The sequence below is a fragment of the Callorhinus ursinus genome, unplaced genomic scaffold (assembly GCF_003265705.2).
Source record: "Callorhinus ursinus isolate GAN/ISIS: 27379988/994484 unplaced genomic scaffold, GSC_fseal_2.0 scaffold25, whole genome shotgun sequence".
In the NCBI taxonomy this organism is placed as follows: Eukaryota; Metazoa; Chordata; class Mammalia; order Carnivora; family Otariidae; genus Callorhinus; species Callorhinus ursinus.
Window position 1 is genome coordinate 11175858 of NW_027397087.1, and position 12546 is coordinate 11188403.

At 39.0% G+C, this 12546-nt stretch overlaps 1 protein-coding gene across 7 annotated transcripts in view; it reads right to left on the reverse strand.

Moving 5' to 3' along the window:
* SPG11 (SPG11 vesicle trafficking associated, spatacsin) overlaps positions 1–12546 on the reverse strand; it is a 79765-nt gene that overhangs the window by 25311 nt on the left and 41908 nt on the right. For all 7 annotated transcript variants that reach the window (XR_012373607.1, XR_012373608.1, XM_025883914.2 and 4 more), the window contains 7 exons: positions 9911–10076; positions 8335–8540; positions 7968–8076; positions 6643–6802; positions 6004–6276; positions 5189–5389; positions 4339–4446 (listed from right to left, as the gene is read on the reverse strand). Coding sequence is in view for 5 of the 7 variants with exons in the window: in XM_025883914.2 (XP_025739699.1) it covers positions 4339–4446; positions 5189–5389; positions 6004–6276; positions 6643–6802; positions 7968–8076; positions 8335–8540; positions 9911–10076 (1223 nt within the window). In the remaining 2 variants the exon portion in view is untranslated. The remainder of the gene's footprint in view (positions 1–4338; positions 4447–5188; positions 5390–6003; positions 6277–6642; positions 6803–7967; positions 8077–8334; positions 8541–9910; positions 10077–12546) is intronic.

Below are 12546 nucleotides of genomic sequence, written 5' to 3' on the forward strand. Positions count from 1 at the left end.
AAATTATGCATCTAAAGACACTATCATCAGTAAAAAGGCAGCCCAAAGAATGGGAGAGATTATGTGCAAATTATATATGATTAATATGTCAATGGGATTACTTCAATAATATACAAAATTCCTAAAAACAACAAACAACAAAGTTCAAAAATGGGCAAAGGACTTAAATAGACATTTCTTCAAAGATGATATACAAATGGCCAATAAGCATGAGAAGATGCTCAACATCATTAATCATTAGGAAAACGCAAATCAAAACTACTATGAGACACTACCTCATACCCATTAGGATAACTACTATCAGAAAAACAGAAAACAATGGGGCGCCTGGCTGGCTGAGTCGGTAGAGCATGCAACTCTTGATCTTGGGGCCTCCACATTGGGTGTAGAGCTTACTTAAAAACAAGACAAGTGTTGAAGAGGATGTGGAGAGACTGGAAGCTTGTATACTGTTGTGGCAATGTAAAATGGTAAGGCCACTATAGAAAGCAGTATGACAGTTCCTCAAGATATTAAAGATAGAGTCACCATATCATCTAGCAATCCCACTTCTGGGAGGAATACCCAAAAGAACTGAAAGCAGGATCTCTAAGAGATTATTTGTATACCATGTTCACAGCACAATTAAAATGTGGAAGTTACCCAAATATTCATGGATACAGGAATGGATAGCAAAATGTGGCATACACATAAAATGAATGTTTTTTTCATTTTAAAAGTTATTTTTATTGTGGAAAAGATCATATATGCAAAAGCATGCATAAAATATATCTACACTGTTTAAGGAAAAATAAAAACAATTTTGATGCTGAATATACAAGGTGAAAAAATGGAACTCTACTAGAAGCTTAGATTACCCCTCCTGGATGACATCACATCCCTACAATCTCCCTCCCAGGAGGAAAAGTTATCCTCATTTTTTCTTTTTAATTTTTATTTAAATTCAATTAATTAACATATAATATAATATTAATTTCAGAGGTAGAGGTCAGTGACTCATCAAATACCCAGTGCTCATTACCTCATGTGGCCCTCCTTAATGCCCATCACCCAGTTACTCCGTCCATCTGCCCTCCTTCCGTCCAGCAACCCTCAGGTTCTTTCCTATGATTAAGAGTCTCTTATGGTTTGTCTCCCTCTCTGGTTTCATCTTGTTTTATTTTTTCCTCTCTTCCCCTATGATCCTCTGTTTTGCTTAATATGAGTGAGATCATATGATAATTGTCTTTCTCTGATTGACTTATTTTGCTTAGTATAATACTCTCTAGTTCCAACCACATGACTGCAAATGGCAATATTCCATCTTTGATGGCTGAGTAGTATTCCATTGAATATATATACCACATCTTCTTTATCCATTCATCTGTCGATGGACATCTGCACTCTTTCCACAGTTTGGCTACTGTGGACATTGCTGCTATAAACATTGGGGTGCACATGCCCCTTAGGGTCATTACGTTTGTATCTTTGGGGTAAATACCCAGTAGTGTAATTGTTGGGTTGTACAGTAGCCCTATTTTCAATCTTCTGAGCAACCTCCATACTGTTTTCCAGAGTGGCTGCACCAGCTTGCATTCCCACCAACAGTGTAAGAGGGTTCCCCTCTCTTCATCCTCACTAACATCTGTCATTTCCTGACTTGTTCATTTTAGCCACTCTGACTGGTGTGAGGTGGTATCTCATTGAGGTTTTGATTTGGATTTTCCTGATGCCAAATGATGTAGAGCACTCTTTCACGTGTCTGTTGGCCATTTGGATGTCTTCTTTGCAGAAATGTCTGTTCATGTCTTCTGCCCATTTCTTGATTGGATTATTCTTTGGGTGTTGAGTCTGATAAGTTCTTTATAGATTTTGGATACTAGCCCTTCATCTGATTAAGACATTTGCAAATACCTTCTCCCATTCTGTAGGTTGTCTTTGGTTTTGTCAACTGTTTCCTTTGCTATGCAAAAGTTTTTTATCTTGATGAAGTCCCAATAGTTTATTTTTGCCTTTGTTTCCCTTGCCTTTGGAAACATGTCTAGCAAGAAATTACTGCAGCCGAGGTCGAAGAGGCTGCTGCCTGTGTTCTCTAGGATTTTGATAGATTCCTGTCTCACATTTAGGTCTTTCATCCATTTTGAGTCTACTTTTGTGTATGGTGTAAGGAAATGGTCCAGTTTCATTCTTCCCCATGCAGCTGTCCAATTTTCCCAACACCATTTGTTGAAGAGACTGTCTTTTATACCACTGGATATTCTTTCCTGCTTTGTCGAAGAATAGTTGACCATAGAGTTGAGGGTCCATTCCTGGGTTCTCTATTCTGTTCCACTGATCTGTGTGTCTGTTTTTGTGCCAGTACCATACTGTCTTGATGATCACAGCTTTGTAATAGACCTTGAAGTCGGAATTGTGATACCACCAGCTTTGGTTTTCTTTTTCAACATTTCTTTCGCCATTCAGGGTCTTTTCCAGTTCCATACAAATTTTAGGATTATTTGTTCGAGCTCTGTGAAAAATGCTGATGGTGCTTTGCTAGGGACTGCACTGAACGTATAGATTACTCTAGGTAGCATAAGCATTTTAACAATATTTGTTCTTCCCATTCATGAGCATGGAATGTTTTTCCATTTCTTTGTGTCTTCCTCAATTTCTTTCATGAGTGTTCTACAGTTTTCAGAGTATAGATCCTCTCCCTCTTTGGTTAGATTTATTCCCAGATATCTTACAGTTTTTGGTGCAATTGTAAATGGGATTGACTCCTTAATTTCTCTTTCTTCTGTCTCATTGTTAGTGTATAAAAATGCAACTGATTTCTGTGCATTGATTTTATATCCTGACATTTTGCTGAATTCCTATATGAGTTCTAGCAATTTTGGAGTGGAGTCTTTTGGGTTTTTCACATAGAGTATCATGTCATCTGTGAAAAGTCAGAGTTTGACTTCTTTGCCGATTTGAATGCCAAAATTTTATTTCTTTTTGTTGTCTGATTGCTGAGGCCAGGGCTTCTAGTTCTATGTTGAACAACAGTGAGGAGAGTGGACATCCCTGCTGTGTTCCTGACCTTGTGGGAAAAGCTCTGTTTTTCCCCAACATACAATGGAATTTTATTCAGCATTTAAAAGGAAGGAAATTCTGCATTCTACATGGATGAAACTTGAGATCATGCTAAGTGAAATAAACCATTCATAAAAAGACAAATATTGTATGATTCCTCTTATATGAGGTAATTAAAGTAGCCAAATCATAAAGACAAAAAAGTAGAATTGTGATTGCCAGGGGCTGGGAATAAAGGAGAATGGGGAGTTCTTGTTTAATGGGTATAGAGTTTTGGTTTTACAACGTGAAAAGGGTGAGGGGGATGGATGGTGGTAATGGTCACGCAACAATGGGAATGTATTTAATACCACTGAACTGTACACAAAATGGTAAATGGTATGTGTATTTTGTTCCAAAAAACAGTAACAACTCAAAAGAAAAGAAAGAAAAGATATCTGGTATAGCCCCAACCATGGAGAGTGACAAACTAAGGAAATTAACGTTCCTATTTGCTGTGATTTTGGAACCTCAGGCATATTTGAATAACTGATTCAATATTTTCAAATAATATAACTTTTTTAAACCTTCATTATGGTTACTAATTGAGAGCAAAAGCCTATACTGAGGTTCCACTGGGATATGTTTGTTGGGTAGAACCAGTATATAGTTTTGTCTCATTTATCACAGAGTTCTTGCGGGGTAGAGAAAACAAAAGTGCTAAAACCCCAAGCAGGACTAAGGCACATTTTTTTTCCTTCCTTATGACTTTCTCTTTTCTTCCATAGGGTTAATTAGCTCCACATGATAAATAGGCCTGAAACAAGCACTAAATAGGTAGGTACAGCCTGAAATTGACCACACGGCTCAGTATCATTTGGACAGGGACCATGAGGACTGTTGATGAAAAAATCTATTACTATCGGTCACAGTGAATAACGCAGTATTAAACACCCTTCACACTCAATGCTGTTGGAGTCAGAGTGGCAAAATGTGGCCCATGAACCACCACACTCCTCTTGAGCATCCATAGCAGGTCCTGTTAATCCCTTTCCCACTGAGCTTGGCTGCAGCTCAGGACACTGATCAGAATTAGCACATTAGATGAAAATTCTCTGTCATGGCTGGCAACTGAGGTGCTGTAGGCAAGGCCACTGTAACTCCTGTCCTGCCTCCCCACCTCTGGAACAGTACAAATGAGTTGGTTTGAATTATGCCACATATCAGCTACTCGCCTGCTGTCATAGCCTGACTACTAGCAGATAACAGGCCACTCCAACCAATTTCAGATCAGTGACAAAGAGCAGTAGGGTTCCAACTTACAGTTTCAAAGCTCTTTTGAAACTCCAGAAGTTTAGCTTCAGCTTCCTTATAATTCTTGAAGAACATACACAGTTCATACATCTCCATCATCAACAGTAGTGGGGAATCCTTTGAGGAAGAGTTTGGATGAAATTACAAAATTGTGAAGTCAATCAATAGTATTTTCTCAATGAAAAATGACAATATAAGAGAAGGTTAAGGACATAAGTACTACTAGTAACAGTTTCATAGAATTAAATCATATCTGTTAAAAAGAAAGGTTAAATTTCTATTTCTTTTACCTTTTAGAAAAAAGATTCAGGCCAGGTACACCTACTCAACAGTCTGTTTTCTGTCTGTTCTGTACTTGGTCCACTGCACAAGAGCTGGAGACATTCCACTAGATGGTGCTAGGGTACCTCTACATACACTTCTGGAAAATGGGCTCCGCTGAGCTGCCGACCTACTGCTGTCTGTGGCATTTCTATCATTTCGGTGGGAGCTTTTCAGTCAGAAGACAGGAGTTTTGGAATGAGAAAGTATAGATCTGAACTATAAACACACTACTTACTAAAGTACCTTGAGATCCCGGGCATGTTACTTAAATTCTGTGAGCCTGAGTTTATTACTCTAAAATGAGAATACTACCACTTCATAACGTCCTCATATATAATATTATCTTTCTATAGGACTATTGTGAGAACTGATGAAAATAATATATATAAAGCTCTTTGCTAAATAAATGGTAGTTCTGTTATCATTATTTGTTGTCGGTCAAAAAAACAGAGATAAAAACAATTGAAAAAGTCAACGGGGATATTCTGAAGTAACCCTTATAGACACAGGAATGACATGAAGTGACTATCACTACCTTAAAGAAAAGTTGGAAACCTCTGATGAGAGTTTTGCTCTTCTGCTTTGTTAATAATGTTCTCCAGATGACTGAGAGGTCTTGCAGGTCCCACATGTGTTCTTCCATTGAGCCCTGAATGTGTTCTGTTGCTTCAGCTGCAACACTGTCCTCCACCGACGTGATGATCCAAACACAGAGACAAGGAATAGTACTGGCATCCTACCACAGGATAAAAACTTTTCAAAATAACATTTGTGTCTGGATTACCTGACACGGGAAGTTGGGGGCTCCCCGCAATGCTACAAACATGGGTGGAGAGTTCCTGTTTAGAACAAGTCACCTCAATAAATTGGTTAAACTAGCTTGAAAAGCCTCCAAACATGGAATAAACTCTAATGAACAACGAAGGGACTATTGTAAACTGTTCTGTAGAGTATAACCTATCAAAAGACCAAGAGACTGAGTGGGTATTTATGGAAGTTGTAGAAGTACTAAGTATAAGAAAACAAGACTGGCTTCCACAGAAATGCTGATCAAGGTACTGTCCAGAACATCCCATTTCTCTGCTCAAGAGGCCGTGTCCTTTCTCTATGACTGCCAACCAGGAACCAAGGCTTGGACCACTTAAGTTACTGAATATTAAGGTAAAAGAAGTGTACTAGATAGCCCAGAGCCTAAGCTGGAAAAGCGCAGAAGTTAGTGACCTTGAAAACATGGCAGAGCCTCACTGTCATCATCACCCCACTTCCTCTCTGATTATCAGGCTTCCCTGTCCCTTTCCATGGTTTCTGTTGCTCTCTGGGTCCTTACTTTAGGCTTCTCCTTATGCTCACCTGGAGGCATGAGGCCAGGATACTAAGGATAGGGGCCTGTTGTCTCACTCCTTCAGCTAGGAGCCAGCACCAGGAGTTTGGCTCCTCTGAGCACCGGAGCAGAACCTCAAAAAAATCAGCCATCTCTTCTTGGTTTCTCTGGAGTTCCTGGGGGGCCCTGCTGCACACTTGATCACTGTCCATTCTGGAGTTAGACTCTGAGGTCAAGTTCTCAAAAGCCAGTCTTAAGTGGTCTTGAAGGACAGGACTGAAATACTGAAGAAGAGATTTCACCTAGAAAACATATTAGATGATAAAGACCAATTTCATCTGGAGCTGAAAAATGTTAGAGAAAAGCAGAGGCAAAATTGTTCTTTCTCACCCTGAACTGTGTGTGGGGGAAGTGACCATGTCATTTTACAAAGTTATTTGTTGCTTTGGAGTGAATTTAAATATTTAGTCTGGAGTCACAAAAACTCTTCCTTTAGCTTTTTAGTACTAATGACTAATCCTGTCTGATGCCAACCCACTGAAATCTTAGTGAAAACAGTAGTATCATAGAAAACAAAAGCCTAGGTCCACACAACAGAAAGAACACTATTTGTCCTCCCAGAAGTCTTCCAATATCCTCTGCTTGAATGGCAACAAATGGTGGCTTACCTCCTCCGGGTGATAGTTATGGAGTTGGCTGTGAATAATGAACTGTAACCAATCGTTTGCTTTGGCACATTCTCTGAGATAAGACGTGCTCAGTTTCACATTGTGAAGCCTGCAGAACTGTACTGCTAATGCCCACTGGCTGCTAGATTCACTAGATAACCTGTAATTGGACGTTGGGGCAGTAGAGAAAAAAAAAATTGTTAAAATATAGCTTTAGTTTAAATGGAAAATTAGTAAAAAGTAAACAAATTTAACTGCAGCATATTCTCTAAAAAACCTTTTGTTTATTAGGCTGCTTTGGAAAATAAAGAAAAAAGAGGGCTCTTGCATCCACAATGCATAAAAGCTTTCTTAGCATACTAGCAGAATGCATTCCTTTTATTAACCAAGTATTTATCCATAGACAGATTATACTAGCTATATACCATCCTTAGGAGAATTGAGTAGTCACTCAAGAAATTTCCTGAGTGCTTAATTGTTTTGCATGATTCACTTTAGAGTATCAGAGCCCAGACAGGTGCTTGGGCTTCCTCAGCCAGGGGGAAGTACTTGTTCCTGTTCATAGCCGGAAACTGTTGAGAACAGAGTCACTGATAGCAGGTACCAGAGAATGGTACATTCCTAGGGTCTGGGCTGGCTAGGTCACCCCAGGTGGCATAGCATAGAGGAAAGATGGCATAAATGTGTAAGTAGAGGGGTTTTTGCGGATAGATGGTTACCTCAACTTTCATTATCAACTAATATATATTAGCAAGAGAAAATTAAGGACCTCACTTAGAATCAAATTTTATGAGATCCATATCCCCCCTCTTCTCTTTTTTTTTCTTTTTCTTAGAGAGAGAGCAATGGAGGACAGAGAAAGAGAATGGAGGACAGAGAGAGAGAATCTTAAGCAGGCTCCATGCCCAGCACAGAGCCTGATTCAGGGTTCGATCTCACGACCCTGAGATCATGACCTGAGCCAAAATCAAGGGACGAGGCTTAACCCAGGTGCCCCAATCCCCTATCTTCTTAAATGATTTCAACATTTAACACTTAAGAGACTTCTCTGACCAGCAGGGCAGTGGAGGAAACAGAGCTCTTCTCCATCTCTTGGAAACTCTATCTCTAAAGAGTGAATAATTATCTGCACCCTCCCTTTACTGATGGCAAGAAGCAATTAAAACCCACTGTCCATTTACTGAGTGTCTCCTATACGCTGGCTGAGTAAGACAGCCTGAAGGGATTGGTAAAAGCACCTGAGGTGTTGAAAGAAAGACTAGGCAAATACAGATTGGAAGAATAAAGCTTGTTGGAAAAGAGAATGAGGATGCAATTCAACAAACCTCTTTATTTCCTGCTGCTGAATGCTGTTCCATATACCTTCTTCTAAGAGAATAAGCAATTCCTCTATGGTGGCCTTTTCACCCACAGCCAGTTTAGATAGTTTTTCAGCTGTAAGAAATACAAACAATAAAAACTGGTCAAGAGAAAGGGTCAGGAACTCTTCTGTTTGAAGAGTGTGGCCCAGGGCCATTTTGGAACCTAATTAAAGGGCCCAAGAAAGTGAGATAAAGTGCAAACATTCTGCAGGAAAAGGATGAAGCAGGAACATAATTATTTCCTCCCCAACCACTCACAATTCGATGCTTTAGACCTATTCATCCCTTGTCCTCTAAACAAAACAAACCCCAGATGGAGAAGGTACTGTACCTAGAGACTCTCTGATACAGCTGTACTGAGCATCTTCGTTTCTACACTTGTAGCTCAAAATGATATTGGCCACTTTCATATCAACTCTGAGCTTGAGGCTGTCGAGGCCAAGCAGTTCTAAGAAACAAACACAGGCAGCTCCTACTGAAGGTATGTAGAAGGAGGAGAGCCCTAAAACATAGGCTTCATTGCCTACTTGCAGGATCCTGAAAAAGAAAGGAATCAAAATCACATCAGAAAACTGTTTCTCACCAGGAAAAGGAGATGGAATTCCATAGTGATACATGGAGTGTCAGACACCTGTGATTTTTAGCTTCCTCCCCCTTCCAGTTTTGGGCCCCTGCACACATCCATTTAGGTTCTTGGTAGTTTTTCGTTGTCTCCGTAGCCCCCCATTCCCTTATATTTAACTTTCTCCTAAAACACCTACCTACTCATAGGCCAAATTATTCTTGCTTCCAACTGCATCCAGGGAACACAGAACAGAATTACAGAAAGACTGCCAACTTGTGATCCTATCAATTATGAGTATATACGCAAACTACCAAGAAAATTAATGCTAATTGAAGTTTGACATCACATATGTAGTTTTATATGCATAGACATATTTCAAGGAAAGATGCACAAAAAATTAACCATGTTTATCTACTATGCAGAATGAAGACAGGAGACTCAGGGACTTTTTATCTTTCATTTTTCAACCTTTTGAATTATTTGAATATTTTATCACTAAAATGCATTACGTTGTTAACTAGGAAACAAACCAACAAATAAAGTAAATCTATATTTAGGTAACTATATCTAATACTCCTCCCAATTCTGTGATTTATAAAAGTGAATTATAAAAAATGAATATCTTAAATACAGAATTCACATCTTATTATACAATTCCCTCTTAAGAATAATTACTGGGCGCCTGGGTGGCTCAGATGGTTAAGCGTCTGCCTTCGGCTCAGGTCATGGTCCCAGGGTCCTGGGATCGAGTCGCGCATCGGGCTCCCTGCTCCTTGGGAGCCTGCTTCTCCCTCTGCTTCTCCCTCCCGCTCTCTCTCCTCCTCTGTCTCTCATGAATAAATAAATAAATAAAATCTTTAAAAAAAAAAAAAAGAATAATTACTAATATTTGGCAAGCTCTTGGGTTTTTTTTTAATTTTTAAAGATATAAATACTATTTTTAATATTATCTTTTTAAAAGATTTTTCTTTATTATTTATTTGAGAGAGAGACAGAGATAGTGAGAGAAAGCACGAGCAGGGAGAAGGAGAAGCAGGCCCCGACGAACAGGGAGCCCATCACAGGGCTTGATCCCAGGACTCTGGGATCACGACCTGAACCTAAGGCAGGCGCTTAACCGACTGAACCACCCAGGTGCCCCTTAATGTTATCTTTATTATCTTTTCCCCATTAACAAAAGACACACTAAATCCCCCAAACTTGGGATATACAGAAACGCCCAGAGGAAGGGAAAAAAAAAAGATGACCAAATTACTAGCCAAATATAACTACTTTTCAAATGTTTATGTAAAATACAGAGATGTCTTTTATTAAGAGTATAAATTATGTTTTAAATACTCACAGCTGCTTGGGAGTCTTGCTTTTGGTTAATTCCTGGACCAGAAAAGTACCAAATGCAAATGATGGCCGTCCATGTTGTAAATAATATGCAAAATTCAGACGTTCCACTATAGCATATTTATTAACTAGGTCAGGGCTAGAAAAATGTGGTAGATGACTCACTGCGTCTGGGGGGAAAGTGAAGCAGTATTAATCCTCTGCACCTCACCATGATTAATTGCAAATCTGCACGTGGAAAACTTAGCTCTGCAATGGTGAAAGAAAACCAGTTGCAGGACACTTGGGTGGCTCAGTTGGTTACATGTCTGACTCTTGATTTTGGCTCAGGTCATATCTCCGGGTCATGATATCAAGCCCCGTGTTGGGCTCCATGCTCAGGGGGAATCTGGTTGAGATTCATTTTCTCCCTCTCCCTCTGCCCCTCTCCCAGCTTGCACATGCGTTCTCTAATAAATAAATAAGTCTTAAAAAAAAACAGTTGCTATAGTCATTTTGTACCACTGTGTATTACTCTGAACCACCAAAATGTAATAGTTCATTTTAATGTGTAGAAGTAGCCCATTTTATTTTTTAAATTTATTTATTTTAGAGAGAGAGCAAGCATATGTCGGGGGGGGGAGGGGCAGAGAGAGAGGGAGAGAATCTCAAGCAGACTCCCCTCTGAGTGGGGGACCCAACGCAGGGTGCAGACCCACAACCTTGAGATCATGACCTGAGCTGAAATCAAGAATCAGATGCTTAACTGACTGAACCACCCAGGCGCCCCAGCCCCCCGTATTATACAAAAATATGTATCCAAGAAGCTGCATAAAAACTTATAAATTATGCTTTTTCCTCAACTTGTTATTTTAGATGTCTTAATTCTGCATTTGATGATCCTTTAAGTCACAATGGCAATAATCCTTTAGCTATAACATCTCTGCTAAGGATCTGCAAAAGGAGCTTTTTAATTTATTCATGGAGCTCATTACACAATGAAATCCCTTAACATTTTTATGAGTCCTCTATACGCCAAGGCCAACTCCCTGTACCTTTCTCCAGTACACAGTGTAAGAACATCCTTTTCTCCATATTAATGCCCTCCTCAATTTCCTTTTGTTATCATTATACTTTCTGATGTATTCAGAGCACTTTATTATCTATATGATGGTACCACCTTTCTCAGGCCAGTAGAGTAGCTCAAAGTTCCTCTGTGCCCATGAAAATAGCAGAAGATATGTGGATGTGATAAGTTAATATGAAAGAACTCCTCCTGTTAGACAAGCCCTAATCTTTAATCGCCACTTAACCACTCACTACTATTAAAAAAAAAAAAAAAAATGAAATAACACTTTGAACTGTTAAGGAACAAGCTCTGGAAAATAGTGCATCTGCTTTTATTTTCAAAGTTCAAAGCTTATTTCTGAAAAAACGTTTCATCCTCCTGTGGCATTCCAAGGACTTTTTATATTGTGACTTGGCTCTTAAAAAAAAAAAAAAAAAAAGACTTGAAGAGTTGAGAGGCATCTGTCAACTTTCCAAGTTATTACTTAAAAGTACACCCCCTTTGAGACTAAAAAAAAAAAATTGTGACATGCCTTATCTATATTCTTTTGGAGCTCACAGTGATTTTGGTAACTTATTACATATAAAACTGTTCATTCATTCATTAAATATTTGCTGAGTACATGTAAAGTATATAGCACAATCTGGCGCCAAGTGAGCTAACTTGAGTTTTTAATCCAAATAAGACCCTGATTTTTTAGCAACTGGGGGCTAGCACGGAGAGCACGTGCAAGAGAAAATTCTACCCAAAGGGAAATTTTTCTCCTGCCTGTCACAGAAGCCAAGTCACCTCGCAGTCACCCTACATCTCTTTTCAATGGTAAGATCATATGAAAAAAGAAGCAAATATTCTAATTAAAGAATTCTCCAATTTTATAAATCCACATTATGTTTTCATAATTGTTTCATTTACTTTGTGCTTTATTTCCTCAAATATGTTTTAAACTTCTTAACACCAGGCAGGGAATACGTCTTCAACTTCCTCTCTGTTCCCCTAATGTACCTAGTACAGTGCTCATTTTCCACAAAGGGGTCAGGACTCTGGCTAAGTGTTGGAGTTGGAGGCATTAAAACAGGGCAGGGGATTTGGTCTACACTCTAGTAGGAACTTCCCAGAGATTAATTAGAGTATTTTCACTTGAAAATGCAATACGTACTACTTTATTCAGCCTTCAACAAATATTTATTGAACATCTACTGTAGGCTGGGAACTCCCCTGAGCCTTGGGCACTAGGTAAATTAAATCTACTGAAATTTGAACTTACAAAACCAACACATTAGAAAATTCATTTTTATGCATGTCAGTAAATATTTACAGGGCATACATGCTAAGTGCTCATTTGAAGCCTACTTCAGAGCAATTTCACAGCAGAGGCACCGCAGGTACCAGGATATTAAAGGCTAACTCTAAATTTAAAAGTAAAAAAGTAGAGTTTAAGAATAGCATAAAAAAAAAAAAAAATCAGAGAAAGGCTTATAGCCTAAAGAGAACAGTAGTGTGTATGCATCTGGTGCTCACCATGTGCCAGGAACTGCAAGAGCTTTTTAAATGCCTTGTCTCCTTTCATTCTCAGGTAATATGTGAGGTGGGCA